Consider the following 27,231-nt stretch of genomic DNA (forward strand, 5'->3'; position numbering starts at 1 on the left):
GTCAAAAATTCTCATGGGGTTCATTTCCATTGCAGTAATCCTTGAAAGGATGACCTCTCCCATGAACTTAGACTTCTTAACTTTACTCTGAAATGTCAGGGAAACAGAGAAGGGAGGAAAGAGCAGTTCTCCCTCTCATTCTTTTGCTTTCCTTGGTCTGCCACCTCCACCACTTGAAAGGTTAAGGAAAGGGAAGGAAAGGAAAGGATGAAGAGGGAGGGTGTCACCAGGAGGGCTTCTGGGGCAGTATGAGAGTTCATAGGGATGGAGGTAATTTTTCCTAATCTTCAGACTGGGCTCTGAGAAATGACTGATTTAAAACAGCAACAACAACAACAACCAAGTGCTCTCCAATCTCCACTCTTTTCTGAGTGAGTCAATGGTGAATTTGGGATGACTTGATCACCTCATATCTTTTATGGTTTTGAATTTCTAACTTTTAAAATAAGGTACTACGTTTTAACCTAGCTTATTTGAAATTTCCCCAAAGTGTCTTGAACGTCTTCTGTGGAATGGTGTGAGAAAAACCCAGGATGGCTGGGGACACTTACCACAGTTTGCTTCATCTGAGTTGTCCTGACAGTCATTGTCCCCATCACAAATGAAGGCTGGGTTGGTGCAGATTCCTGTAGAGCACTGGAATTGTCCTGGGCGACACTTGAATTCAGCTGTAAAGTGTAAGCAGACAGCAGAATGTGATGCCTTGGGAGAAGCTCCCTATGAACTCTAGTTCACTGGGAGAGTACATATTTCCAAGCAAAAGGTCCCCAGCTTCAACCCCAAGTGCAAGTTTGGACCAGGCAGCTGATGAAGGGGGAGACTTTTGACTAAGACTCTGGAGAATCATCATCAGTCAGACTGCAGTGCACTAGGTAAGCAACATGGTGTCGATGGGCCATGCAGCCCACAGGTGGTAGAAAAATGGTGGTGAAGACCAATGTTTATCTGGAAGAGCATTCATAGCTTCTGATACTGGGGGAGAGAAAGCAACTTTGTCAAATTTTATGCAGATAAATAGGCAAGCCTCTGATAGCTACTCTGTGAAAATGCTGATTACATGTTATCAGTATTCCAAGTGTTCCAAGAGCCTCCAAAATTCCCACATCAGGGCTAACAGGGTCAACAATCTGTCATAATTGAAGACAGTTTTTGGTCTACTTTCTTTCTTTCAAGCTAGCCAGCCAGCCAGCCAGCCAACCAGCAAGCAAAGCTTACAACCATTTGGTACCAGGCACTTTACTCCTTTTTGTTCATTCTTTTATAAATGTTCTGCTATGGTATCAATAACTTTTAATTAAACCCTGGGAGAGGGGGAACAGACTCATTTTTCCCACCCCAGATTACTCTACCACTGCAAGGAACCTAATCTGTCATGGCAGAGTACCACTGCAGTTGAGCAAATAACTCAATCAAATTCAGGGAATTTTCAGTTTTGGTTTCCACCTAATAGGGATTAAAGTCCATGCAAAACACACAAAAGCACTTTTTTCAACTACGAGCTGTTACTCATTGCATGGAAAGAGTACTTCTTTGAAGGATAGCTGGCAAGTTTAATATATGACCAGAGGAATCAGCCATGTCCTGCCTGAGGTGTATTACCTTTATATTAATATTCCCTGGATTCCATTCCTTAACAGCTGAACAGCACAGTAAGAGGTTCCATGATGCCAGTGTTAGTATTAGGCTTGGATGCACTTCATGCTTGGGAGCCAGCTTTAGGGAGCTTGTGCAATCATGAGAATCCCTTCAGAAGTCAAACAAATGATCCATGCGCAACGCCTCAAATGCAAAGCACAGGGTTGTCACCCAGGGTACTGATACACAAGGAAGGGTATAGGAAGGATACTACTCTGGATGGATGTAGTCTAGTGCTAAGTGACACATTAGGAATAGAGCAGTCAAGGGGAATTCTGAATGGAGGAGTCCATAATGCTAGTCTGAACCTTGCTGCTTTAACAATGCTGCTTAAGTATGCAGACCCCAAGCAGTATCAGCTGATCTCTAGAAGTGTGCAGGGCTGGGTGTTGTTAAAATATGGATGAGGACTACTAAAAAATATCAGGCCTGTAGGCCAGAAGTTAAAAAAAATCTTGGAAGAAAGCAAGGACCAATTGTTTCTGTATTGTTGCCAAAATCTTGTCCAAAAGGTCAACAGAAGTAGAGCTCAATTCAAAGTAGACTTTATCTTATGGTTCTAGAGTAACCAAAGTGCCTGCCAGATTCAAACACCAGATACAAATTTTACTCATTTCAATGCTGCAAAATTATTATCTAGGCACTCTCCCACAATGACTGTTTTCAACCAGGGTTATTTTCCATCTGAAACTATGGTAAGAGTCTCTCCCATTTGAGTCTCCTCCAAAAAGTTCACTTACGGCAATTCTCGGGCTCATCTGAACGATCCCCACAATCGTCTTCGGTGTCACATTTCCACCAGAAAGGGATGCATTTGTCATTCTTGCAGACAAACTGGTAGGAAGAAAAGGTCATGAAGTTGAAATAATGGCTGAGTAATGGACAGAAGAACATAAGCCATCACCTCAGGACAAACTCCAGCCAGTGACATCTGCTATGCTAGAGCTTAGAAACCATCTGAAATGCCTATCAGAAGCTGTGATAGGAACTCATTTGCTAATTGCCCTTCACATTTCCTCATGGCTCTCCCACAAATAAAAATAACCCCCCCTTGTTTTGTCCCGGGAGGTCAGTCAAGAGGGATTATTTTCTCCAACTTAAGATCAACTGAATGTACACACTGTCTAGAAGCTCTGTGGATCCAACTGATGTTCACCATTTTGGATGGAGCTTTCCAATTCCAAATGCTTGGAAGTCTCCCCAGGATGGAACAGCAGCAAATGTCTACATTTAGTTGATGTCTACAACTAAAGAGAGCCCCACAACCCTCTTTGGCATCCCACAGAGCCTCCTGAAATGGTGCTGCTGAAAGCTGGTGGTACATCTAAAATATGAAACCTCCCCCTCCAGCCCCCTGAAACCATCATTGCAGATATCCAGGCCACAGCATGATGGTATCTCTGGGTGGTCCTTGGTTTCTGCCTCACCAAAAAAATTTAAAATTGTCCTTCCTTTCACCAAAAGATTGTCTGCCCAGTGCTGAAGCATGTTAAGAATCCCTTGACAAAGCAGTGAATGAGGGTTACCAACACAGAGGAAGGATGCAAAAGGTAAGGCCCAAGGGTTACATGCAGCCTGCCAGCATCTCTTTTATGATGGCCAGAAAGGATAGGGCTAAAAAATGGGCATATCCTTTGCATTTCTGGGGCTTTGGGAGCATATTAGAATGAAAAAATGATCCCTTAAGCCTTGTAAATACTCACCCTTTTCTCAAAAGGTTTGGGCCTGGCTACTTAAAAGTGTGGCCCTCAAGGTGATGCCACCCTTGAGCAAATGGAAGTTGTGCACCTGACAAAGAGGATTTATAAATAATGGAGCAATGTTTGTGTACCCCAGCCAGTTACCTGACTAGCAGTGCAATTGGAGATGCAGGTCCTACCATCAGCACCCAGATAAAAGTTGGTAGGGCAAGCACACTTGAAGCGTCCTCCTGGTGACAGCAGGCACAAGTTGCTGCAGCCGCCATTGTTGACTTTGCAGGGATGGTTAGGAACTGAGGAGTGACAGGATGAGAAACGGAACATAGATGTATGTTACAGTAATTAATAGCTGCTGCTGCTGCTGCTGCTGCTGCTGCTGCTGGTAGTGATGGTGTCACCTTTGCCAAAATGGCCCTACATCTGATCCCTGCTCTACTGCACAAAGATATGACAATATCCTTTGCCACGTATAAGAAGAACCTCACCCCCCCAAATTCTCTTGCATACACGAACATTTGTTGTTGTTGAGTCATTAAGTTGTGTCCGACTCTTTGTGACCCCATGGACCATAGCACACCAGGCCACTAAAAACGAACGAATGCAGAAGTTACTGTGCATGTGAGAGAAAGGAATGGGATCTATTTGCAGAAAAGAAAAGGAAACATGTCCTGATCAGCAATATTCCTAGAGATTTTTCTCCATCACTGAAGTGGCTGCCAGCTGGTTTACTGTGCTTGGACTCACATTATCAACTGTCGGCACCTGGTGTTCTAGGACTCATGCAACAGCTCTGCTCCTTGCTTTTACCACCACCAACCTGTCCTTAATCTCTGGCCTGGCCATGTCTTGAAGGACATTTCCCCATTCTATTGGGTCTAACACCGCCCCATGCCCCACTGTATGGTAACTGAGATTGACCTTTATGCATAACACCTTCCTTCCTCCTTTCAGCACCTTACAGAGGGCACTTACCATCTGGCTGCCTGTAAGGGTGGTAGATGTGGATATCCATGGGCCGATGCAGGGTGCTGATCAGCACAGACTTGTTGGCACCTGTGGTTTTGTGGGCTCGGTTGATGGATTTGGTCTCCCAGTCGGTCCAATAAATGTAATCTTCAAAGAGGGTTAAAGCAAAGATGTGGGGGATATCTTGGCTCAGCACTAAAGTGAGAGAAGAAAGTAATTTTCACTTGGTGGCAGGAAGAAAGATGCCCAATGAAAATCTAGGGAATGGGAATGGGAAGCCTTGGGGAGTTATGGGCCAAGGATATTTTCTGCTCAGTATCATGGCAAAATATTCATAGCTAAGAATGACAAATATCCCCAGGGCTCCTCTTCTACCGAACAGTATGCCCCTGGCTACCCAAAAGGTTCCCTCCTTCCTGGTTTTTAGAAAGTCCATCAAAATGCATCTATTCCGTTAGGTCTTGGGGGCTAAAATAGTACAATCTGTTCCCTATGGCAATAGAAGTTATCTTTGGCTAGGCAGATGTTGAATGGATTAGTGCTATAACTTGCTATTTTTTATGAATTATGGTTGCTTTTCATTGCAATGTATACTGTACATTTTTAACCCAATTTATGATGGTTGGAATGTACATTGCTCAGAGTTAGCTTTGATTTGAGTATCTTATTAGCCCTGTTCATTTGTTTGTTGATATACACACACACATACTGTATACATTCGTGGATAAGCCAATCTGTGAATAAACTGACCCTCAAATTTTTAACCAAAATACCATGAAAAATGAGCAACCCTGTGCATTAAGCCAACCCTTGAAATTTTCATAGGTTTTAATTTCCACAATTGGCTTGTCCGCAAGTATGTATGGTAGTCATTTATCACAGGTAGGGCTAAACTGACGTGCCTCTTTCCATTTGGTTAGTCTATTTGTTGGGATGAAAAATGGGGGGGGGGTAGTGACAGGGTGAAGAATTTTGGGTACTCAATTCCATTTTCCCTAACTCCTCACACTTGCTAGTTGCCATCATATAATTCCTTGTATTAGCCCTTGCAATGACACTATATTTGTGTCATTCAGCGTAGCAGTTCTTGGTATTGTGGCAGTGAGGAGCCAGGAAAAATATCTGCAGGTTTTGTACATCCTACTCTCAAAATCAGCTTCCAGTTTGGGGAAAGTGAAGGAGTAGACACGGTCTTATCCCATCTTTTGCCAAAGATCTCCAAGGAAATCTGGACTCAACTTTAAAACTTCGTTTCATTCTCAGCCCTGAACAAACCAACCATACAACTTAATTCCAGACAACACTCTAATTTATAAGGGGAAGGAAAATGCAGTTCATCTTTGGCTGGCACATCTGTTCTTACTATGATCACCACATACGTTGATGCTCCCATTTCTGCATTTGGCAAATCCAAAGGTCATTACAGTGAAGAAATACAAATATCAAAATTTAACATGGGACAATCAATCCACACAACAGCTACACTCCACCATGTGCTTAAAGTGATAAAGAGCTGGCATTCAAATGCCACTACATATAAGCACAGGAGGCAACTCTTCCGGTTCCAATTTCTATTTGCGAAAAAGAATTTGATTTCATGATGATTAGAGCACTTATTCCTTGTTATGGAAAAATTGTTCCAGATACTTTAATCTTAAACTTTTTTATATGGATACTGCAAGAGAACACATAATATCACAGAGCTTCCACTTAACCTTCCCAACAGATTCAATGCTTCAAATTAAATGGAATTTTTCAATCATTTACATCCAATAATGCTCTGGGCATGTATTCAGACTAAAAGTGGGATATTGTTTTCCTCTATTAGTATTTATAAAGATCTAATAACTAGTCATCCATCGTCACACAATGTTTTGATAATGTAATTCCATACAGTGGTTCTAGTGCTATTTAACTGATTAAAAAAAAACTTATTTTCTTCTATTTTTAAACTGCATCTTAGTTACACCTGATCTAATACCAATACATAAAAGAAAATACACATCATTCAATCAAACACTTGCAACATTTGTTAAACTGGACTTCTGGAGCAATAGGGATGCATGCGTGAGAAGTAAAAAATTCTGAGGAACATCCACAATGGAGAAGGCCTCACCCCTGAGGAACTTTTATTTATTTAATTTATTTTATATCCCGCCTTTATTATTTTTATAAATAACTCAATGTGGCAAACATACCCAATACTCCTTCCTCCTCCTGTTTTCCCCACAACAACAACCCTGTGAGGTGAGTTGGGCTGAGAGAGAGCGACTGGCCCAAGGACACCCAGCCAGCCCTCATGCCTAAGGTGGGACTAGAACTCACAGCCTCCTGCTTTCCAGCTCGTTGCCTTAACCACCAGACCAAACTGGCTCTCGTAAATATAAAAACATTTTATGTTTATAAAAAACATCATAAATGCTGCAGAGCTTCAAAGTGACAAGAGGGTAGCAGTGTCCATAAGCACATGGAAATGCAAGAGAGTCAAACAACAAATCAAATCTGACAGGATATATGAGGATAATCTGCAGGAAAAAAAAGTTACGGCTGTACTTATTCTCTCTTTCTCTCTAAGTCATAATTTTTATTATTGCTGCTCTCATTTTTAAGCTACTTCAGTAAGACTTGTATCCTGAAAGGTGATATGTAGGTGGTTGTTGTTGTTCCTAAAATCTGTCTCACTTGTAGGGTCCACTTGTCTTGCGCTGTGTTTGCTGAAGTTCTTGTAGCAAAGCTGTCAGTGCACAATGCAACAAAGAGTTTTAATTTCCAACCGGCTTGTTGCAGAGCCTGATGCTGATTTGCGATGAGGGGAAGTGACTTGCTCAAGATCGTCCAGGAGACTTCTGTGCCTAAAGGAAGACGAGAACCTGGGATTCCCCACTCCTCATCTGGCGCTACATCATACTGGCTCTCAAAGGGTGATAGATAAATAATTGTAATAAAACAAACAGTGGACTTTATTACAATAATAGAGGCCTGAAAAGTAACTGTGAATGAATCTACAAGGGAACCCTGCAACATGCCACTGTAGGAGCAGAGGGAAAACACTTCTAAGAGAAAACAGAGGAGAGGGGGGCTCCCAAAACAGATTCTAAAACCAAAATTAAGGCCAGCTGAGGAATAACATTTTTGGAACGGGGACATTCAGAGAGAGAAACTGGAAGTCATGGGAGGAATAAACCACCCACTGATTTTCTGCTTCAAGCACAGACCCTTCTCCTTGCTCCTTTACTCAGTCTCTCTGCATACGAACTTGAGCTCTTACAACTCACTCACCAATGTGCCGGTTAGAACCATCCAGGCTAGCAAATTCAATGTAGTCCTCTCGAGCATCAGCCCAGTAGATGCGGCTGTTAATGTAGTCCAGGGTGAGGCCATTGGGCCATGTAATCTTGGTCTCCACAATAACACTCCGGTTGGTGCCATCCATACCTATCTTGCCAATCAGGGAATGGTCACCCCAGTCAGTCCAGTATAAATACCTGGGAGAGAGCAAATGGAGTGGGCAAGAGGAATGGCATCAACTTAAGACTACAGCTGTGATCCCTCCTTTCCTTGTTAAAATCCTAAACTTAAAATAGTATAAAATAATATGATAAAAATGGACATGGTGCCACTGGCAGAGTTACAATAATACTTGCTCTTCTATCTGCTTTGGAGTAGGATAGCAACAAATCCATTGTATTAGAGAAGTGAGAGAAGTTTCCCTATCCAATATAACAAGACCTGAAAAGAGATCCTATGCCCTCCAAGAAGCTTAACACATTGGGGAACATTACACCAGTTCTATGAAGCCAACAGCCCCCATTGTAGAGCAGTTGCCAAAAACTGTTGCCAATTCATGCACTCAATTCTTCTATACCTAAGGGGCTCTCAGAAAGAGATGAGGTCTGCTACTTCTGCTGCCCCCTGTCATTTAAGAGGCATGTAACTATCCTCTACGAAGTGGCAATAGGTCGAGGAATGGCCTCTTCCCAGAATTTCCCTCTCTGGTTCAGTAACTCTAAAGTTTAAGTCTTCGGCAATATGGTTTTACTGACTAAATTAATAGGCTACGTGACTGTAAAAGACTGAAACATTACAACAGTCATGCACTGGGGGAGTCAGGGATGAACAAGGCATGCCGGTGTTAGGTAAATAAAGGTGCCATCCAGAGTAATTAAATGATCCAAATACATTTGGCACACTTACCCATTCTGTACATCCACCACTAATGCTCGAGGCTCCCGGAGTCCCGTGTTCACCAACACAGTGCGGTAAGCCCCATTGAGCTTTGACACTTCAATAGTGTCCCTTCCCTTGTCACACCAGTACAAGTTTCCACCCACCCAGTCCACAGCCAATCCATCAGGATTGCTTAGTCCAGTGCGGTGTAGAACCTGGAAGCGTAAAGGAGAAAAAACAATGTGGATCAAAGAAAGCCAGAAAGGAAGAACTGGCCAAAGGGACCTCTATCCTATTTAGGGATCAGCTGTCTTTGCCTTCATGTGGAAAGGGATAAAGTTTAACTTCAGCAGAGCTTTGCCTGAGTCTGGAGTGAAAGCTGCTTGGCTGTAGAGGACCTCATCATACACTTTCAGAAAGGAGCACAGCTTCAGCCAGAAAGCATATAGGCCAAATGGACCGGGAAACACACCTGTACATTGCTGCCATTGATGTTCATGCGGCGGATCATACTGCCCTGTGTGGTGACATCAGTCCAGTAGATCATTTGTTCCCGGTAGTCAAAATCCAAAGCTACCGCGTTATTCAGCCCCTAAATCCATCAGGAGAGAGGCAGTTTTATATTTATCTCTTTTTAAGAAAAAAAAAAAGTTTGATTTGTTTATCTCTAGTAAGATTGGTCAATTTCCGAAGCAGGGAGGAAGTGCTGAAACCTCTAGTCACCCAGCTGTAAAAGATACAGCCAGGAGGTAGCATTACTGAAATTATTTCAGCTTTTGCATTTTTGATCTTTTAATTAGCAGAAAGGAAGGATACCAGGTAAGGTGTCCCCTGGACCGCAGGAATTACAAAGTTACTAACCCAAAGCAGGTGGTAGAGCTAGAGTGTAATTCCAGTATCTGTTCACACATTATATTTTGCCCTCATCCCCAACGCTACCTGTTTGAGCAATGTGTAGTTGGAGCCATCCAGACTAAGCTTTCTGAGGTAGTACCGATTAGCAAAAATCAAGAAAGGTTCGTCATCTGTTAAAGGAAGCAAAGGAATCATGTCAGAGGGTCACTAAATGCTAGAAGATCCCAGTGCTCCTCTAATTCCAGTTTCCTCATTTTTCTCCTTCCTATAACCTACAAATTGAATCTACTGTGTAGACACAGAGAGGTAACTTCAATCCCTCCCATTATTCAGGAGTTACAACGTTTAAGTCCTTTAAAAAGACAGGAGAAAAGCACAATTACTTTTATAAACGCTGGAAACACTTTATAGTCTTTTTGCTGAAAATTGATAAAAAAACAAACTGCTGATTTGGGGATTTACTGATTCAAGAGGTTTGTTTATTGGAAGAAGGCAACTATGGTAAGCAATATGGGAAGGTGGAGATGGTAATTGCTATGTCTGTAACTGCTGCAAAGAAAATCGAAACTGCTTCTTTAGATATCTTTCTTTTTCTTGCTTTTTTGTTATTCTTCGCTTTTTCTTTTACCCCTTTATAATCCTTTTCTTTTTCTATTTTTTCATTCATGTTTCTGTAGTTTTTAAAATCTTTGTAAAATCTTCTAATAAAAGTTATTTTTTAAAAAATGAAAAGACAGAGGCAGGATTGGACAGTCCACTGAACTAGGTTGAAGAGAAGCTATGGACCAAGGCTGAGAAAAGAGTGGGGCAAATTGTTCCTCAGAGTCTCACATTTAAAGTTGGAAGTTCCAGGAAAAAAAGAAGGCAGATAAAAGGAAGCAAGAGTCTCTGCTTTAAGAAAAATGGTTATTTCTGTCAAAAGAGCTTTATGTTCTGACCAGGATTTGTGTTAGATTATTTGTTTCTTTTTTTGTGTGCTGCTGAGTCAAGTCTAATGTTCTAATTTACAAATTAGAAAAAACTGAGTGTGTATCCTTGGTCGTGCATTACCTTCATCAGGCTGGCTGGGAATATGGTAATGTTATTTATAATCTTTTGGTAGTCTATATATTAAATTGCATCATCTCACAGGGGTGTTTATTTAAAGCAGCCCAGCACAAGCCTGTTGTCTGCCTAGATCTTTTTTTTTTTTTTTTACATTTATGGATTTTCTGTTTAGCTGCTGATCCTGATCAATGAACTTATATAACTCCTTTTCTACAAAGTTGCATGTATGCTTCTTGAGGTTTAAAGCTAAAAGGCGGTTACACCCAGCTGTAAAAGATATAGCGGGGAGGTAGCATTATTGAAATTATTTCAACTTTTGCATTTTTGACCTTTTAATTACCAGAAAGGAAGGATGCCAGGTAAGGTGTCCCCTGGACAGCAGGAATTATAAAATTACTAACCCAAAGCAGGTGGTAGAGCTAGAGTGTTGGTCCCAAATGGCTTCTCAGATAAACACATCACTAGGGAAGATCCAAGCTACATATACATACACTAGTGGTGTCGAAAGGCTTTTCGTTAGAAATATTTTGAAGCGAAACAGTGGTTCCGAGTTTGACCTGGGTCGTCCTGACTCACTAGAAGTATTCTGTTTGGACTATTTCTGGAGTGCTCCAAGCTCAAAACACTTCCACTATGGCTGAGGCAGCATAGGACTAGTAAAGCCAGAACAACTTTAGAGACACTCTTTCAATTTGTTACATCTTATTCAAGTCTCAGCCCACCAAACAGATCTTGCCATACCCTAAAGCTTTGACTCACATTCACAAAGGGCAGGAACCTTTGCAGCTCCTAAGAGTTGGTATTACCTGTGACAGCTTTGCAGCTGGTTGGGTCATCAGGCTTTAGAACGTAGCCATCTGCACACATACACTTAAAGCTTCCATGAGTGTTGATGCAAATCTGGCTGCAGGGGTAGGTGGTTGTGCACTCATCCATGTCAATGCAAGTCTTGCCATCATACTTCAGCTGGAACCCAGGGCGACATCTGCACTGCAGGGGCAGCAGAAAGTCATTACAGGTTTATAGGGAGGGCCCCAGGAAATGATTTTTTTTTTCCTGGCTTTGTCCTGCAGCAAACTCAACTGACAGAATGACATAGACTATGGATAAGCAGAAGGTACATCTGGATCTCCTGCTAGTCCTCGACCAGGATTAATCATTCCCAACTAGTCAGCAGTAAGAGTAATAATGTAATTTTTCCCTCTGAAATCCTACCCTATGTTATAATGATGAAGTGAAGGAAGTGTTACAGAAGGATTTCTGATGTATGAGTTACGTTCAATTCTAGGTACAGAGGTCTGAGCTGAGAAATCTAATTCTACATGTGTATCTTTTACCTAAAGTCCTCAGGGTTTTATTGCAAATCATAGTAGATTCCACAAGTCACAAATCTGGCCAATACCCATGTCTTGTTGGACCTCTGACCATTTGCAAAAAAGTCACATATTCTGCCCATTGATTTATGACTCCATGGTGGGAAAACTGTAACAATAAACTATATAACTGATAATTTTGTGGCTCTTCAACAGTACATCAAAATCCACCAGCTCTAACTGCCTGAGGGTAGGGCTGGTTCTGATACATCCTCCTCCTCAAAGCAGAGAAAAAGAAATTACAGCCCAACCTTGTAGCCAATTTTGAGGTCCTCACACTCCTGGGAGCAACCACTCTGCTTCTTGTTCAGGCACTCGTTGATGAAACAGTTCAGCTCATCAGAGCCATCACCACAGTCATCATTGTTGTCACAGAGCAAATTATTGGAGATGCACTGCTCATTGTGGCAGAGATAAAATGTATCATTGCACTTGCTCTCTGAAATGATAGTGAGGAATCAGTTCATTAGGACGGATCTCAAGGCAGTGGGTTTTTCTTCCACTCACCATGCAGTTTTCCATATTTACAGCTTTAAAGCCATCCCAGCAGAGCTAAAGAGCACAACCTTCTCTGCATGCGGGTCAACCTGTTTCCTGCCACAGTTGTGATCACCACTATGTGTAAACAACTTTCTGTAAACATGACACCCAAAGAGCTTCATCACAAAGCATGATCTCCCCCTCTAAAGTTTCAAGTATATCACTATCCATAATATTAAACAAAATTTAATAAAAAGTAGTTGATACCAAAAAGACCTCACTATCTAAACAGCATACTTAATTAATTATCATTAATAATTCAAGCTTAGGCTGCACTCTAATGTGTTCACTCAAAGAGTGCAAATAGTAATTTTGTATAGTTCTCTTCCAATTAGATAAAAAAGATTCTACAAAATCTCCCTCAGTATGGAGGGTGTACTGATTTATACCTTTAAAAAATTGATCTGTGTGCATAGAACAAGTCTGGCAATCAAGACACATCTAGGGTGGTGTGATCAGAAGCTCACATACTAGATAACAATCTGACTCCTCCCTCTAGATGTATGGAAGATTCCCAATGTTTTTCAAAAGTATATAGAGTTCTGTTGCTGCATTACTAGATCAACTAGTTAGGAACAGACCAATTAAAAGAGAGCTTCATTTTGTTCTCACCCTTTCTGACCATGGGCTTGCTATAAACCAAAGAAAGTACAAGTGGCCACCCCCCCGACAACCCTACTGGAGACCTACCAGGGCTAGAGCATCGTTGATTCTTGGGGGCTTCATCAGATTGGTCGTGGCAGTCAAACTCACCATCACACTCCCACAGTTTGTTGCTCAGACAGCGGCCATTAGCACAACGGAACTCATTGGGGCTACAAGTGGGGTACTCTGGGGAAGGCCAAAAGTGGGGGGATAAGAAATCAGGCCATGCTGCAACAATGCCTCTTTTTATCATGTAACAGGATCAACATATGTTTGAAGGACACTTCCCCATCATGCTATTCGCTTTTGGGTAAGCAATGTTATGCAAATGCAGAAAAAGAGTAAGAAATAGTGAGGCAACGAAGGGATTAAAAAAGAAATATAACTAATCTAATTTATACCAACACGAATTACTATATCTCTCCATATCGTTCTATCCTTGCAAATCATCCTTGCTTCCATGACATCCGTTCACCAATTCATACATTTTCTTTTGTTCTTTAACCTTCCCACCTTTCTCTGTTTGTGGTTCTCATCAACTCCATCCAACCACAACTTCCTTGGTCTTCTCCTTCCTTTCACCCATTCACCCTTCCTTTGTATATCTGTTCTGCAATTTGATCCTCATTTATACCCTCGACATGACCAAACTACCTAAACATACTTTTGTATTCAGCCTACATTCATTCAGCACTCACCCATACTTGGCCCTGTCTCTGATTTTATGATATACGCTTCTTCAATATCCCAATCCCACTGCATTCAACTTATTTTTATGTTTCTCCTGACAGCCCTAAATCTCACTTCCACGCAACAAAGCGGATAGAAGTACAGTTATCCATGGCCATTTCCACTTCTTTTGAGAAACGGTCATTCTTCGCAATATACTGGATACTACCCACCTACCAGTACCTGCACATCTTAGAAATCTCTCCATGTTCCCACCTTCAATTAACATTCTACTGAGGTACACAAATTCATCAACTTCCTCTACATTGTCACCATTTATGTGTAACTTGCAATTGTTCACTCCATTTTTCCTGTCAAACACAACTACCTTGATCGTTGATAGATTAATTTTCAGGCTCCTACCCTTCATTTCATCATGCAATCTATATAACTTTTACTGAAAAACATTTGACTTTTCAGCAAGCAACACGATATTGTCTGCATAGCAAAATATACACATATTTATGTCTCTGACCAGCACACCTCTACTGCAGCCTTATAATTTATCCATAAATTATATGGATATAATAATCCATAAATAATTATGGATATATTATATATATAATTTATCCATAAATCCATATTAACCACATTAAATATCACACAGCAAAGCTCCTTAAGAGTCGACGCTATACCTGTTAGCTAAAATTGGTCAAGAGCTGTCTGGACTTGCTTCTGGGCCCAAAAAACAGCTGGCTCAGCAGAGAACTTTTTTGGGGTGGGGGGTGCCTTCGAGTCAGTCTTGACTCCTGGGGACTGTCTGGACCAGTCCCTGCAATTTTCTTGGCAAGAGTTCAGAAATGGTTTGCCCTTGCCTCCTTCCCAGGGCCGAGAGTGAGTGACTGGCCCAAGGTCACCCAGCTGGCTTTGTGCCTAAGGCGGGACTAGAACTCTCGGTCTCCCAGTTTCTAGCCACTACACCAAACTGCCTCTCAGAAAACAATTAGGGAATGCTTTTCACATATGGTAAAGGTTTAATTGCAATCTAACTTCTTCAAATCAAAAAAAGCCAGCACATCCATTTCTTAGTTTGCACATTTTCCTCATAACTCAAAAGCTCTTAAAAATAGCCTACATAATAACATTAAATAATCAATTAACATTTAATTATTTTGCTTTCAGCTGACCTCACTTGCCCTCAGACAGCCAGATCTGATTTGGCAGTAAGCTAATCAAAGTTGGGCTACAGTGGCTACTCTCATGGCTAAGCACTAATTCTAGGCTGACACTTACCACAATCAGGGGATTCATCAGAACCATCACCACAGTCATCATCATGATCACACACAAAATGTTTTGGGATGCACTGCCGGTTGTTGCACATAAACTCCCGTTCATCACAAGTGTTGTTATACACTGAAATCACAGATCACAACTGCAATCAGTTATGCCATATCCCTCTGTGTAGTTCAACTCCATCCACTGTACCACAATCAATTTTTATTAATTGTATAGCACATTACGTGTGGACTTTTTAACAAAGAAAAGTGTGAGCAAATTCGTACTTCTTTCCATGGTTTATTAGTTCTTATCACTGTCACAGAAACGAAAGCCAAGCTGCCACTGTTCTGTTCCCAGACAGTATTTCATCTCCTAGGAGGAAATGATGAAAATTGTTCCCCTGATTCTTTGGGATAATTTACCCACCATCACCACTAGAGGCAATGGTCAATGTCTGTCCATTCTGAAGAAGGGGGAACATTTCAATTTCACTCTCTCTGGGATGATGCAAACTATGTAACTTATGCATAATACATGATACAATGAAATTATTGAAGCAAACAAGATGCACCAAAATACTGGCACCAAACGTGATTACTAAGAATATGATCAAAGCAAGATCGAGATTTATGAAGCTGAAAAATACTAGCAGTCGCAGATGTTCTTACTGCACGGTTTTCTTTCCCACCCCCAATAATTTATTGCATGATTTTCTCTTTGTTCCCTATTACAGACTGTAGAAACAGGGCATCTAACTAGCTCAGCACATCAGGTCATGTTCTATCTGGTAATGGCTATGTTAAATGTATAAAACCGGTAAGGGAAGTCAACTGATTTTGGGCTATGTGTGTTATTATTTTATCCCTAACTTTCCCAAAACAGCGAACTATAGGAAAACCAGCCTCTTACAGGAATGGAACCTCACAAAAGCTAGTGTGATCCAAACCATTAGAAAAGGACGAGGTACCCAGCTTTGGCTGCTGTCTCATAAGGAAGGATTTGGTACTTACCATTTTTGTTTTCCTTCCTTTTCCACTAAGTCCTATTCCCAGACACAGTGCGAACTACAGTATATACCAAGATATATAGACAAGACCTTGTATATGAAGATTAAATGCAACACAAGCTTAGCCTGCCTCTTAAGGTAACCAGCAAAATGAGTAACAGCAAGAGCTCATCTAACTTCCAGCAGGAGACTATAATCAGAAATAGAATGTTAATAAGAAGCAGTAACTCACCACAACCCGCAGCCATGGTTTCATCCGCCCCATCAGGACAATCTCTGTCTCCATCACATAGCCAAAGTTGTGGGACACACATGTAGGTGTTTGGACACTGGAAGGTTCCCGCAGCACAAGTGATGTGACCTAGAGAAGCAGAAAGATAAACACTCTGACTCTTTTCACAATGTCATAAACACCTTGTCTTTAGCATCAGTCACTCAACCTCTCTCTCAAACTAGTAATCAGATTTCCATCCAATCCTACTCCAGTCCCACCAGTGCATCCATATTTTCCTTTTCATATTTCAACCTGTATGCTGTTATGTTCTGACCATTTTACTAGCTTGCCTCTTCCTCCTTTTCAAATCAGGAAAAAAACTTACGGCAACGGTGGTCTTCATCCGAGCCATCACCACAGTCATCTGCACCATCGCATACCCACTGTTTAGAGATGCACCGATGATTGTTGCATTCAAACTTCACCGGGAAGCAGAACTTATCTGGAAAAAGAAATTTGGCATTGTTATAACCACTTCCAAACAATTCCAAAGATTCTCAGAAAAAGGTCCAAGTAATTGGAATATTTCTCCACAATTTAGTGATTATACTATTTCAGAAACTCAGTTATGGGAAAGAAAAACAACACAGTGACTTACTGCAGTGGGTCTCATCCTCTCCATTCTCACAGTCATTTTCTTTATCACAAGTCCATGTCATGGGAATGCATCTACCACTTGGGCAGGAAAAGTAGTGAGCTGGGCACTTAGATTTTCTTGTGCCTGGGGAAGACAAAGGGCATGGGGGGGAATAGAAAATAGAAAATGCATTGTATTGTATTTTGCTAGTGGGAACAGAGAAAGAGAAGCATTACACAAGGTGTGACCAGAGGCTCCATGTTGGTGTTTTTCATATGTTTGTCATCAGCTAAATAGATGGATGGAGGAGGCAATGGAGAAGGACATTTTACATTTTGCTAGCAAGCAAAGAGCCTTTTTAGGCATAGTTAAATCTATAGGTAGACTAAATGGATGGGGCAGGCAATGGAGAAGGACATTTTACATTTTGCTAGCAAGCAAAGAGCCTTTTTAGGCATAGTTAAATCTATAGGTAGACTAGCAACTGCCCCCCGCCCTCTACATTTCTATTCAGAAGTCCCCAAAGTAACTTACAAGCAATCTAAAATATAACAGAAAAATCCATGTGAAACAAACACATCACTAAAATACACCCTACAGCAATAAAAACAATCAGTGTGCTCTGCTGATTCCAAAAGCTTATAATTACTTATGTCTTGTCTTTCAGGATAGCAATGTCTGAATTGTAAAAACAAAAACAAAAACAAAAGAGTAAGGCAAAGGTCTTGGTCTCACTAGAAATATTTTTTTTCCTGTACAACCATTTTCCTCATTTTAAGGAAAGGGAACACGGAGCACAGTCTTAAAAGGTGGAGTATGTGTGCAGGTAGGCTCAAATGGCAGTTCTGTTTTCGGGGGGGGGGGCAGACCAAGTCAGGGATAAACAAGGGGGTCCTCTTCCTGGTTGTTCAAATTTTAGACTGACCTTCTCCTTCCTACAGTAGTGGAATGGGAAAGAAAAGGTGACCAAGGGAGGATTCTTCCTCAAGCTTAATGCTAAGCATGCTTACTTGCATATACACATTCTCTGAATGCTTGTTCCATTTCACCAAAGTTCAAGGAACTTCAGCATTGGGTGGTCAGAAGGGCGATTCCCATCGGGAGATGCCTACCTGGACAATCCTGCTCATCTGAATAGTCGCCACAGTCGTTGCTGCCATCACATACCCAGGATGGAGCGTAACACATCGATGTGTGCTCACATTTCTCAAAACTGATATTTTTCACTCCCAGTCTGAAAAAGCTGCTACAGTCAGTGGCAGCTACCAAAAGAGAAGAAACGAACTGAATATATGTAAATTCTGTGAAACTTACTGAACAGGCGTAACGGAGCAAAGGCATCCATTTTGTACAAATCATGCCATTGTCGGTTGTGCTAAAAAATGTGGGGCCACAGAATACTGTCACCTAAATTTCTAATTCTTAGTAGTATTATTATTACAATTACTTATATCCTGTCTTTCAGGATAACAGTTCTCCTCAAGCAGCATATCAGAATATAAATAATTGTAAATAAAAATATAATAAACATCATTTTAAAACAAAGAAGGGCTCTGTGGGGTGAATGGGAGAGTGACCCCTGAGTGATAGGTTTTTCTGAATCAAATAGGCAGGCACATTTCAATGGAGGAAGATGCCCATGTTATCTCTATCCACAGACTTCTGTGTGCATGTATAGTAGCAGTCAGCTGCCAGAAGAATGTGAAGACAATGCTCTGTGCACAAGTGAGCTAGCTGTAAAAGAGATGTCAGGAGATTTGTACCATCAGATTTGCAAGATTCTGTTAATGTAGCCTTACAAAACAGTAGAATTAGCTCATCTGGTCGTGTTTCCTGTCTGGTCTACCAGGGAAGGCGGACAGCAGGTGATTCAATTATAGGAGTTCCTCAGTTACAATGACAGTAGAGTACCAGACATATTCAGCTTGATGTGGTAGCCTATTTTTCCCAACATAGGTTAGTCCCTCTTACCAGTATACCCTAGTGATCAAATTCTGACCCACTGCTATAAAATATGGGAGTTTTTAATGTCATGTTCAATTCTGGAAGTATGATTTGTAGTGTAGCTACATAATGGACGTCTCTTGCATCTTTTCTGTTTGGTATGACAAGAACTTTCACTATTGAATTTTCCTGAAGAATTCAAAATCTAGACATTCACAAGGTTTTCACAGTGATCACTCTTCCCAACTTTTTCACCATCAGAGAATACAGAGCTAAACAGCTGCCAGGGTTATGCTACCAGGACAATGTATATTAGGGATTTTTTTGATGGGGTCTGGAATCCAAAAGCTCTCCTTCTGAAAGCAGAGTAGCCTTCCCTGGCCAAAGGCAACAGGAATTCAACTACTGGGTGAGTGAATTGACTGGGCAAAGCCTGTATAGGACTATAAGATGCTTGGGCTGGTGAAAAAGACATCTATCAAGCTATTTTATGTGCCTACTGTGCAACACTCACTGCAGTTCATTTCGTCAGAAGCATCTTCACAGTCAATCTGTTGGTTGCAGCGGCTGGAATTGCTAATGCAAGTCCCGTCCCGGCAGCGGAACTCAGCAGGAGCACAGCTTGTCTCTGGAATGAATGGGCAGTCCTGTCAGGCTCATTATGGCAGCTGCTTTCATTTTCCCTTGCCCTTCCTGCATTCGGAAGGCAGAGAATGCCAGAGCATTGGCAAACGCCTGGGCTGCTTCCCTCTGTTCCCTTCAAGCCATTTCCCGGTCTAGGGATGCAACAGCTGCCTATGAAACAGCAGTGTTTTCAAACGCGGGATGTGGGGGATGTTGGAGGAGGAGGCTGTGTGTGCTTTAACATTTTGAGGCAACCGGCACAGCATACAGACAGCGGGTCTGCTGCAGAATCCAGGAGAGAAAAGGAACAGAACCACACAAAGGTAAAGCTCATCTCTCTTGGGGAAAATGCTGGGTGACTGGACAAAGAAAAAGAAAAAAGCCTTTGTGCCCAGTACTTATTGGGCCTTCAATGAATTTAGGGTCAATTTGATTGACAGAACAAAAAAGAACACCCCACCCCCATGCTCCAAAAGGCCCAGGCAGTGTGCACGTTTTCCCCATTCCCAGCACTCCGACACCCATCTTTTTATCCTTACAAAAGGTTTCCAAACATCAGGCTAAGGCAGATTGGCAAGCCCAAGGAGGGCAAGTAAAGATTTAGCACAGGGGGCACCACCACACTGGGGTTCAGGCCTAGCCAGCAACTCTCTCTATGCATGTTTAGTAATTTAATTTTTAAATTACTTACTGAACTGTTTCAGAGAACAGTTATTAAATATTATTATACTGCTTCAGAATACAAGTTAACAGGCATGTCCTTCCTGCCTGGCTACCCTTTCTAGAGCTTACTGTTGCAAGGCACTTCATCTGAGTTGTCCCCACAGTCGTCCATGCCATTGCACCAGTCCTGGATGGGTATGCAGCGTTTGTTGGCACAGTGCAAGTAGCCCTTCTTACACTTGCGGCTATCTGCAAGGCAAAACAAGCGACGGAGAGAACAGGGAGTGTGTAACTGAAAGACAGTGGGTGGAATGGAATTTAATTATTGCCTGAGTGAGACAGGTATTGGCAAGCCTCTGCATCCAACAGGAGGTCAGCAGGATTTGACACTTCCACCTCCTCTCAGCTTGGAGCTGGATGAAAAAAATGCAGCAGGCTTTCCTACCCTGGAATTCCAGGAGATTCAGCGTTTTGTGGACTCCTATATTTCTGCTAGGAGCCTCAGATATTCATGGCTCTGGGCTTTGCACTCAAAGGCAGAGCGCCAAGTGAAATCCCAGGCTTCAGTGGAGCTTAGGGGTTGAGAAGGTCTAGGGACTGATCTTCTTTAATTCCAACTTTTGCAACCCTTGAATGAGTTCATTCTGTCCACCAGAATCTGGCTCCCATGCAAAGGTACAGTATGTGACAAGTTTATCACATCTTATTTTTAAAAAACCCAAAAACTATGAAGTTAGAGCGAAAAAAAAATCCTCTTTTTATGCCAGAAGACAAGAAAACAAATATTCCAACAGTCTCCCTGATACCCTGTCAAGCAACGGATAAATTCTTTTCCAGATATGCCCAGAAATACAGGATGGTTGGTGGTCTAGAGCAGGGAAGCTGGCTGGGGGAATTCTGGGAATTGAAGTCCCCATGTATTAAAGTTGCCACGGTTTTGAAACATTGGTCTAGGGTGTTAAAATGTCTTCATAAGCAGGCTAGCCAAGGGAAGGGGAAAAGAAGAGGAATGAGAGAAAGAACCTTACTGCAGTAGGATGGCTTTTCATCTGATCTGTCTTTGCAGTGGGCTACACGATCACAGGTTTCACTGAAGTCAATGCAGTCACCGTTTCCACATTCAAACTCATTATGTACATTACAGGTGGAGTTGGAAGCTAAGGAAGGGAGAACAACACAAATTTGTGAAAACACACCAGCCTCTCAGCTCCCCTTTCACTGAAGACTGAAGTATGCCCTGAAATGGGAAGATAAACAACTGGCAAAATATTAGTGTAGAAACCCTGGACACCACAGCTACATATGCACTCCACACATATGCGCGCATATGGACATATGTACTCCACACATATGCACTCTGCACACCACAGCTACATATGCACACCACACTATATAGGCACTCCCCATGTCCCTCTATGTGTGTCACATTCATCCTAAGAAATCAGCAGTGGGAACTTCCTTTCCAGATATTGCCAGAAATCTGAAGCCTCTTTTCTCTATGCATTTTTTTTGCATGCCATGCTAAACTGCTTCTTAGAATCAGAAGCTCTACTGAATTAAGATCATACACCCAAGAAAACATGGGATTTTGTTTTTATATATGTTAAGAGCAGCAAGACTTTTATATGCACAGAGGTGGAAAGATTCAAATTGCCTACAATGGAAGAATGGATGGCGAAATTAATGGAATTGGCTGATGGCAAAACTGACTACTTTGATTAAATAAGACTTTGTCTAGCTATGCTTCTACTTGGAAATCACTTTTGGACTTTTTTGCTTGAAAAAAAATGAAATTTTAATTTTGGGATTTGATGATTAGAATTGTTTATGATTATAGAAATATTGTATACTATTGTTAATTTTAGAGTAAGAGGTTAATGTATCTTATATTTGTATCTGTACCAAAGAAAGTTGGAAGCTATTCTTTTACTTTATTTTCTTTTTCTTTTCTGCACTCTTAAATTTGCTCTTTTTCTGATCTTTTCTTCTTAACTTTTTTTTGTTTCTCTATATTTTATCTTCCGTTGAAACTTAATAAAGTTTTGTGGAGAAAAAGATCACACATCCATCTTCTTGTCTCCCCAGAATACTCACAGCACTGCCCTGTACTCATTCTGGGATTATTGTTACGTGGTACATGTGCTTCAGGACAAAGTAGGTTTTATGGAATTTCCCCTTTTCTCCCCAGGTCCATCAGCTAAAAAGAGGCTTTCAAGTCCGAACAGTGGACAAGTAGATAACAGGGAGGTACAAGCTAAAGAAGGAACACTACATATTTCTGCAGGCTCCTAACATATGGGAAAAGTACAGATCTGTTTTTGGCACACTGCAACTATCAGTTTGGTAAACTGATATGTAAATATGCCATAAGAAATAAACTGTTTATTCTACAGGCCAAATGTGCTTGATATAGAAAGTAATATATAGGCTGATTAAATAAACAAACAAATGTCGGAAAGACACAAACCATGAAAAAAAACCATCCCTCTCCAGCATATACACACTCAAGTTCTCTTCATTCTGTGCCTGCTCAATATGAATGTATCTCATAGGAACTGGCATCCAAATTAACATGCCTTTATTCCCTTCATATGTTTCATTACCCAGTGCGGATGCCTACCTCTGCAGGTAAGGTCCTCCTGAAGAGTTCTGCCAGCACGGCAAGAGCATGTGACTTCTCCCTTGGCTGAGAGGAGGCATAGGTCCTGGCAACCACCATTGTTTATTCTGCACAGAGATAGCTCACCTAAGTGGAAGAAAACCAGAGCAAAGAGAACAAAACCCTTAAAAAAATGGAGTTGGATAGTTTAGATTGAAACTCTCTAAAAGTGATGAAAGGTTGGTTGACCAGGCATTTAATGAAGTACATATACACATATATACATTGCCCTGTATCTTCATAAGAAGCATAGAGTTTCCGATAGAGGCCATTTCTTCACTGTAGTACTTCCTGAACTGATCCTGTGACCACACAGTATTTCCCAATCACATGGTCAGTCCAGGAAAGCACTGCAAAGAAGAAACAGCTTCTAGCCCTACATGCTTTGGGTCTGCAGGTATTTTTGCTTGAAAACAACAACAAATACTTGAACCACACGATCTATTTTCAAAAGTGAGTCTGGCTTTTTTCTGGGAAAGACTGAAAGCTAGCCATACTTCTTTCCAACTAGCACTTTTCTCACCATGGATCTGCCAGAAGTGAAAAACCCATACGGATAAAGCCTTAGGCCTTACTGAGATTTGTGATTAATCTGAGCATCACCTATCCACAATATGCACCACTGCTGAATGATATGTCTAAGTCAGAAAGCTAAATCTTTATAGAGCCACAATTATTTATTTATTTTTATTTATCTAATTTATCCCCGCCCATCTCCTCCCGTCAGGGGACTCTGGCGGTTTACAACAATCGATTAAAAACCATAGTGTCAGAACTGATGTAGTTCAGCTGATATTGCAGAATATGGAAAAGCAACAGAACACCAGGTTTTCAGGCTATATTACCCTACGCTGATCTTATCATCAGGGCACGGGAGTGTTTCTTTTACACAACAAAAATTAATCTATAGTTTTTATTGGTATACAGTGCAGCAAAGCAAGTAATATAGAAACATTTAGCAATGTCTCAGCGTTCAGACTGGAATGTTCATGCTGAAAAACAATTACCAGCTATTGAAAGAAAGAATGTAGTAAGGGAAAAGGATGGAATGAGAGTAGTAAGGGAAAAATGTGGTTTGCTTGTGTTGCCTTCATGAGGGCTGATTTCAGAGACAAAATGTTCTGCACAGTAGACCTTTGGTCAGACAGTTCAAATCCTTTATACCACTATGCAATGCTGAAGATAATCAATGTTTGGGAACCACCCAAATGAAAATAAGCCGAAGAAATACCAAGTGGGGTATTTCTCCAAAAGAGAGAGGGGGGCCTGCAAAAAAAGAGGAAGCATTGCTTCTGAATTAATTACTGCAGAGCTGATTCAAGCAACTGTAAGGATAGTAAGAGAACTGTAGGATAACCCCATGAGGAATGTCCCCCCTTCCTCGTGGCAGACTGTCACCCCAAAGGATAAACGGTTCTTCTTACAGCTATTGGTGTCGTTGGCCACAGCAATGATGCCCATAGGTTGCTGGGGGATGTCAATACGTAGATGTTTCATGCCAGAGCCCACATATTTGTTGGCACGCTGCACAGCACGACGCACCCAGTCTGTCCAGAAGATATTGTCACCATAGACAGCCAAGCCAAAGGGGTGCACTGGTTCTGCCTTCAAGATCACCTGTCGGATATTATCACATTATTAGCAGAGAAGAAGCAGGTTGTCAGCAAAGAAACAGGCCAAATATTATCATCATACTAGTATTAAGCACATTGCTTCCTGCCGAGCAATTTCTCTTAATCTTCCTTTCTTTTCCTTCCTTGGTATTCCATAACGATAAGGGAACCTGATGCTTTCCAGATGTAATTGCAAGGAATTTAATTGCAACATCTTCTTGAGATGTTGTTGGAATGGAGCAGCAGCCACTGGACAGGTCTAAAGGGAGATGTACTTCAGATGCTTGTGAAGAAGTTTTTTATTCTCTCTCTCTCTCTCTCTCTCTCTCTCTATTTCCTCTTACAAGATCAATCACTTTGATTAATTTTCATCAATGTTTTTTCCATTTTCAGGGTTTGTGAACACACTCCAGCTTGTGAACATGACTTTCCCTTCTTCTCCACCTTGTAGCCCCTTACACTTTCCCCTAAATCTGCTCTACAGCATCCTCAGATTTTGCAGAGCAGATTTTGGAAACATGCAGGAAGGTACAAGCAGGAATCCTAATTTTTGTATTGATGATAGGAACTATTATATCCATGGACGGAGTTAACCAGCTACCACCTTTCTGAATAAATATAAATTAAAGTGAGACGTATAAACTGTAGTTGTAAAGATGCACAAGCATGCATATGTATATGTGTATGTACACACCCACACGTGAAAGATGGAAATCCAGCCAAGTTGCAACTATACAGCCCAGAAAACCAAAGACATTTTGAACCTCCTAAGGAAACATTTTTAAGCTGCTGAAGAATGATGGGAGAACATATAATCAACAGCCGCCCCAGGCTCATATTTGGAGGGTTGTCTCTTCCTGAGTGAAGTATGGGCAAAATGATGTCTAGCCTACTAGTAAGGCTGTCTGACCCCCAATTTATGTACACCTGGTGCAGTTTGCATTTTAATGTGACTTTATTCAATTAAACTTAAATGTAAACCAAAAAGCAGTGATATGCTGAAGAGTGGACTTTTCTAAATTTTGCCAGTTTATTTCAGTTTGAATTAAAAATCTGTATAAATGCATAAACTAGCTTATATTAGGAAAGTCACGGAGAGATGGGCTGCAATTAAGGTTAGGAAAATGAGAATCTGAGACAAATTTCCCCATCGCTCTTAGTTGTTACAGAATCAGTATGAGGCAGTATTACAGCACTGCATAGCACATGACACTGGATACCTAGGACTCTGCGTCCACTCAGCTCTGAGATCCTGGCCTGGTAGCATCCCTCTCAGTCTTATCTCTACCACGTTGCTGCTATGACAATAAATTTGAGAAAGGGATTAAATACACAGCCTTTGGCTCCTTTTCAGGATCTGACTGAGAGATATAAAACATTGGTTCAGGAAAGCAGCTATGGAAAAGAGGCAAGAAAAGAAAACAGCTTGTAAGAGTGTGCTAGAGTTGACTGCATAAGCACTCTGGAAATCTATCCTTTACTCCTGATGTTCACAGGAGGAACTACAGGAATACACAACCACTTCATATCATGTCTGACAAAGTTGAAATCTCTTTTTTATAGACTGGAAACAAGCAATAGCTTATCAGAGAACAGCAAATGGTTTGTCAGAGGCACCACTTCCCATATAGATTAAAAAATATATTTTGTCCACTGTTACTCTTGGTTGAACAGGTTTTATAGTTTTTTGTAGCAGTGCAAAAGCAGTGCATCCTCTTTATCAAATTGAAAAATAAGATGAACATACTTATCAAGATCCAAAGGCAAGACTTCACTAATAGCTAAGGCTTTATTCCCATCTTCTTGTTCTCCAGATATGCTGGAACTACAACTCCCAGAATTATTCGTCTCCATGCTGGCCAAGAATTCTGGGACTGATAGCACCAACATATCCAGAGGATATTACACTGGAGAAGACTGCTTTACAGGTTTTCTGAAAAACAGCCCTACTGATGCAATTATGGGACGTACATATCGTTTGGAGCCATCATATTCACACCGCTCTATCTTGTCCAGGGTGGCATCAGAAAAGTAGATTTTCTCTGCCTTGTGGTCAATGGCCAGACCGTTGGGTGTGCGGATATCTTTGTCAATGATGGTGATCATGTTGGCACCTGACAGCGTAGCCCGCATGATGCTGGGGTGTTGCTCATTCCAGTTGGTCCAGAACATCAGGCTGAAGGAGAGGAGAAAATGGATTACAGAGAAAAAGTGCTGCATACTTTAAAAGAGGGAATGCCAAGACACTGGGTGGAGGGAGGTGGTTTCTCCTGGATCTCCATTTGCTTCTGGACATTCAGATGGCAGCTATGACCAGAAGCTTCAACTGGCATATTGCCTGCATCCTTCCTAGAGAGGAGGGATCTGGCTATGGCAATATACGATGCTATGGCAAAACTATTCTAGGCTTGACTGCTGTAATGGGCTTCAAATATCCTGAAAGATGTTTAGAAACTGTGTCTGATCCCAAATGGTGACAGTTAGGTTCATGAAGGCTGTTTGTAACAGGGATTATACTTACTTTGATTTTAAAGTGCAGGATCAGCTGTTAGCTTATTTCCACCCAGTTTAAAACACTGGCAGTGACCTTCAAAGCTCAATGCATGAACCACATCCAATGGACTAGTTCAGATGTGTGATTTAGTGACACACACAAGCCCCAAATTCATGTATCCCATCCCTACACCCCTTTCAGCACAGCTAAAAGGAGGAAATTGCATTTTAACTAACTATAGTTTATTATATTCAAACCCTAAACTATGATTAATCTTAAATTATATTGGTTGAACAAACCAGTGAGTTATAATTTGAAGTTGGCATGTTTTCAGTAACGCATAATCAAAAGTAACCACAGTTTATTCAAGTGTACAATGCTAAGCAGAAGTGAAATATTTCCTATTCCAGCTGGAGACCCAGGGAGGAAGGAATGCATGTGCTGAAGGATTGCTTAGATAACACTCAGCACTGTTCATTGCTAAATCCAAACACATTTC

At 41.3% G+C, this 27,231-nt stretch overlaps 1 protein-coding gene across 2 annotated transcripts in view; it reads right to left on the reverse strand.

Annotated features, from left to right (window-relative positions):
• LRP1 (LDL receptor related protein 1) overlaps positions 1–27,231 on the reverse strand; it is a 320,650-nt gene that overhangs the window by 30,811 nt on the left and 262,608 nt on the right. For both annotated transcript variants that reach the window (XM_063293930.1, XM_063293929.1), the window contains exons 44-65: positions 26,210–26,414; positions 24,050–24,242; positions 22,587–22,712; positions 20,995–21,123; positions 20,096–20,215; positions 19,194–19,307; positions 17,848–17,997; positions 16,757–16,879; positions 16,484–16,600; positions 16,117–16,245; positions 14,891–15,013; positions 12,974–13,114; positions 11,995–12,182; positions 11,177–11,360; positions 9,408–9,493; positions 8,941–9,060; positions 8,496–8,683; positions 7,581–7,786; positions 4,308–4,496; positions 3,480–3,628; positions 2,376–2,469; positions 552–668 (exon numbers count right to left, since the gene is read on the reverse strand). In XM_063293930.1, the coding sequence (XP_063150000.1) occupies positions 552–668; positions 2,376–2,469; positions 3,480–3,628; positions 4,308–4,496; positions 7,581–7,786; positions 8,496–8,683; positions 8,941–9,060; positions 9,408–9,493; positions 11,177–11,360; positions 11,995–12,182; positions 12,974–13,114; positions 14,891–15,013; positions 16,117–16,245; positions 16,484–16,600; positions 16,757–16,879; positions 17,848–17,997; positions 19,194–19,307; positions 20,096–20,215; positions 20,995–21,123; positions 22,587–22,712; positions 24,050–24,242; positions 26,210–26,414 (3,191 nt within the window). The remainder of the gene's footprint in view (positions 1–551; positions 669–2,375; positions 2,470–3,479; positions 3,629–4,307; positions 4,497–7,580; positions 7,787–8,495; positions 8,684–8,940; positions 9,061–9,407; positions 9,494–11,176; positions 11,361–11,994; positions 12,183–12,973; positions 13,115–14,890; positions 15,014–16,116; positions 16,246–16,483; positions 16,601–16,756; positions 16,880–17,847; positions 17,998–19,193; positions 19,308–20,095; positions 20,216–20,994; positions 21,124–22,586; positions 22,713–24,049; positions 24,243–26,209; positions 26,415–27,231) is intronic.

Source organism: Candoia aspera, chromosome 2 (genome assembly GCF_035149785.1).
Source record: "Candoia aspera isolate rCanAsp1 chromosome 2, rCanAsp1.hap2, whole genome shotgun sequence".
NCBI lineage: Eukaryota > Metazoa > Chordata > Lepidosauria > Squamata > Boidae > Candoia > Candoia aspera.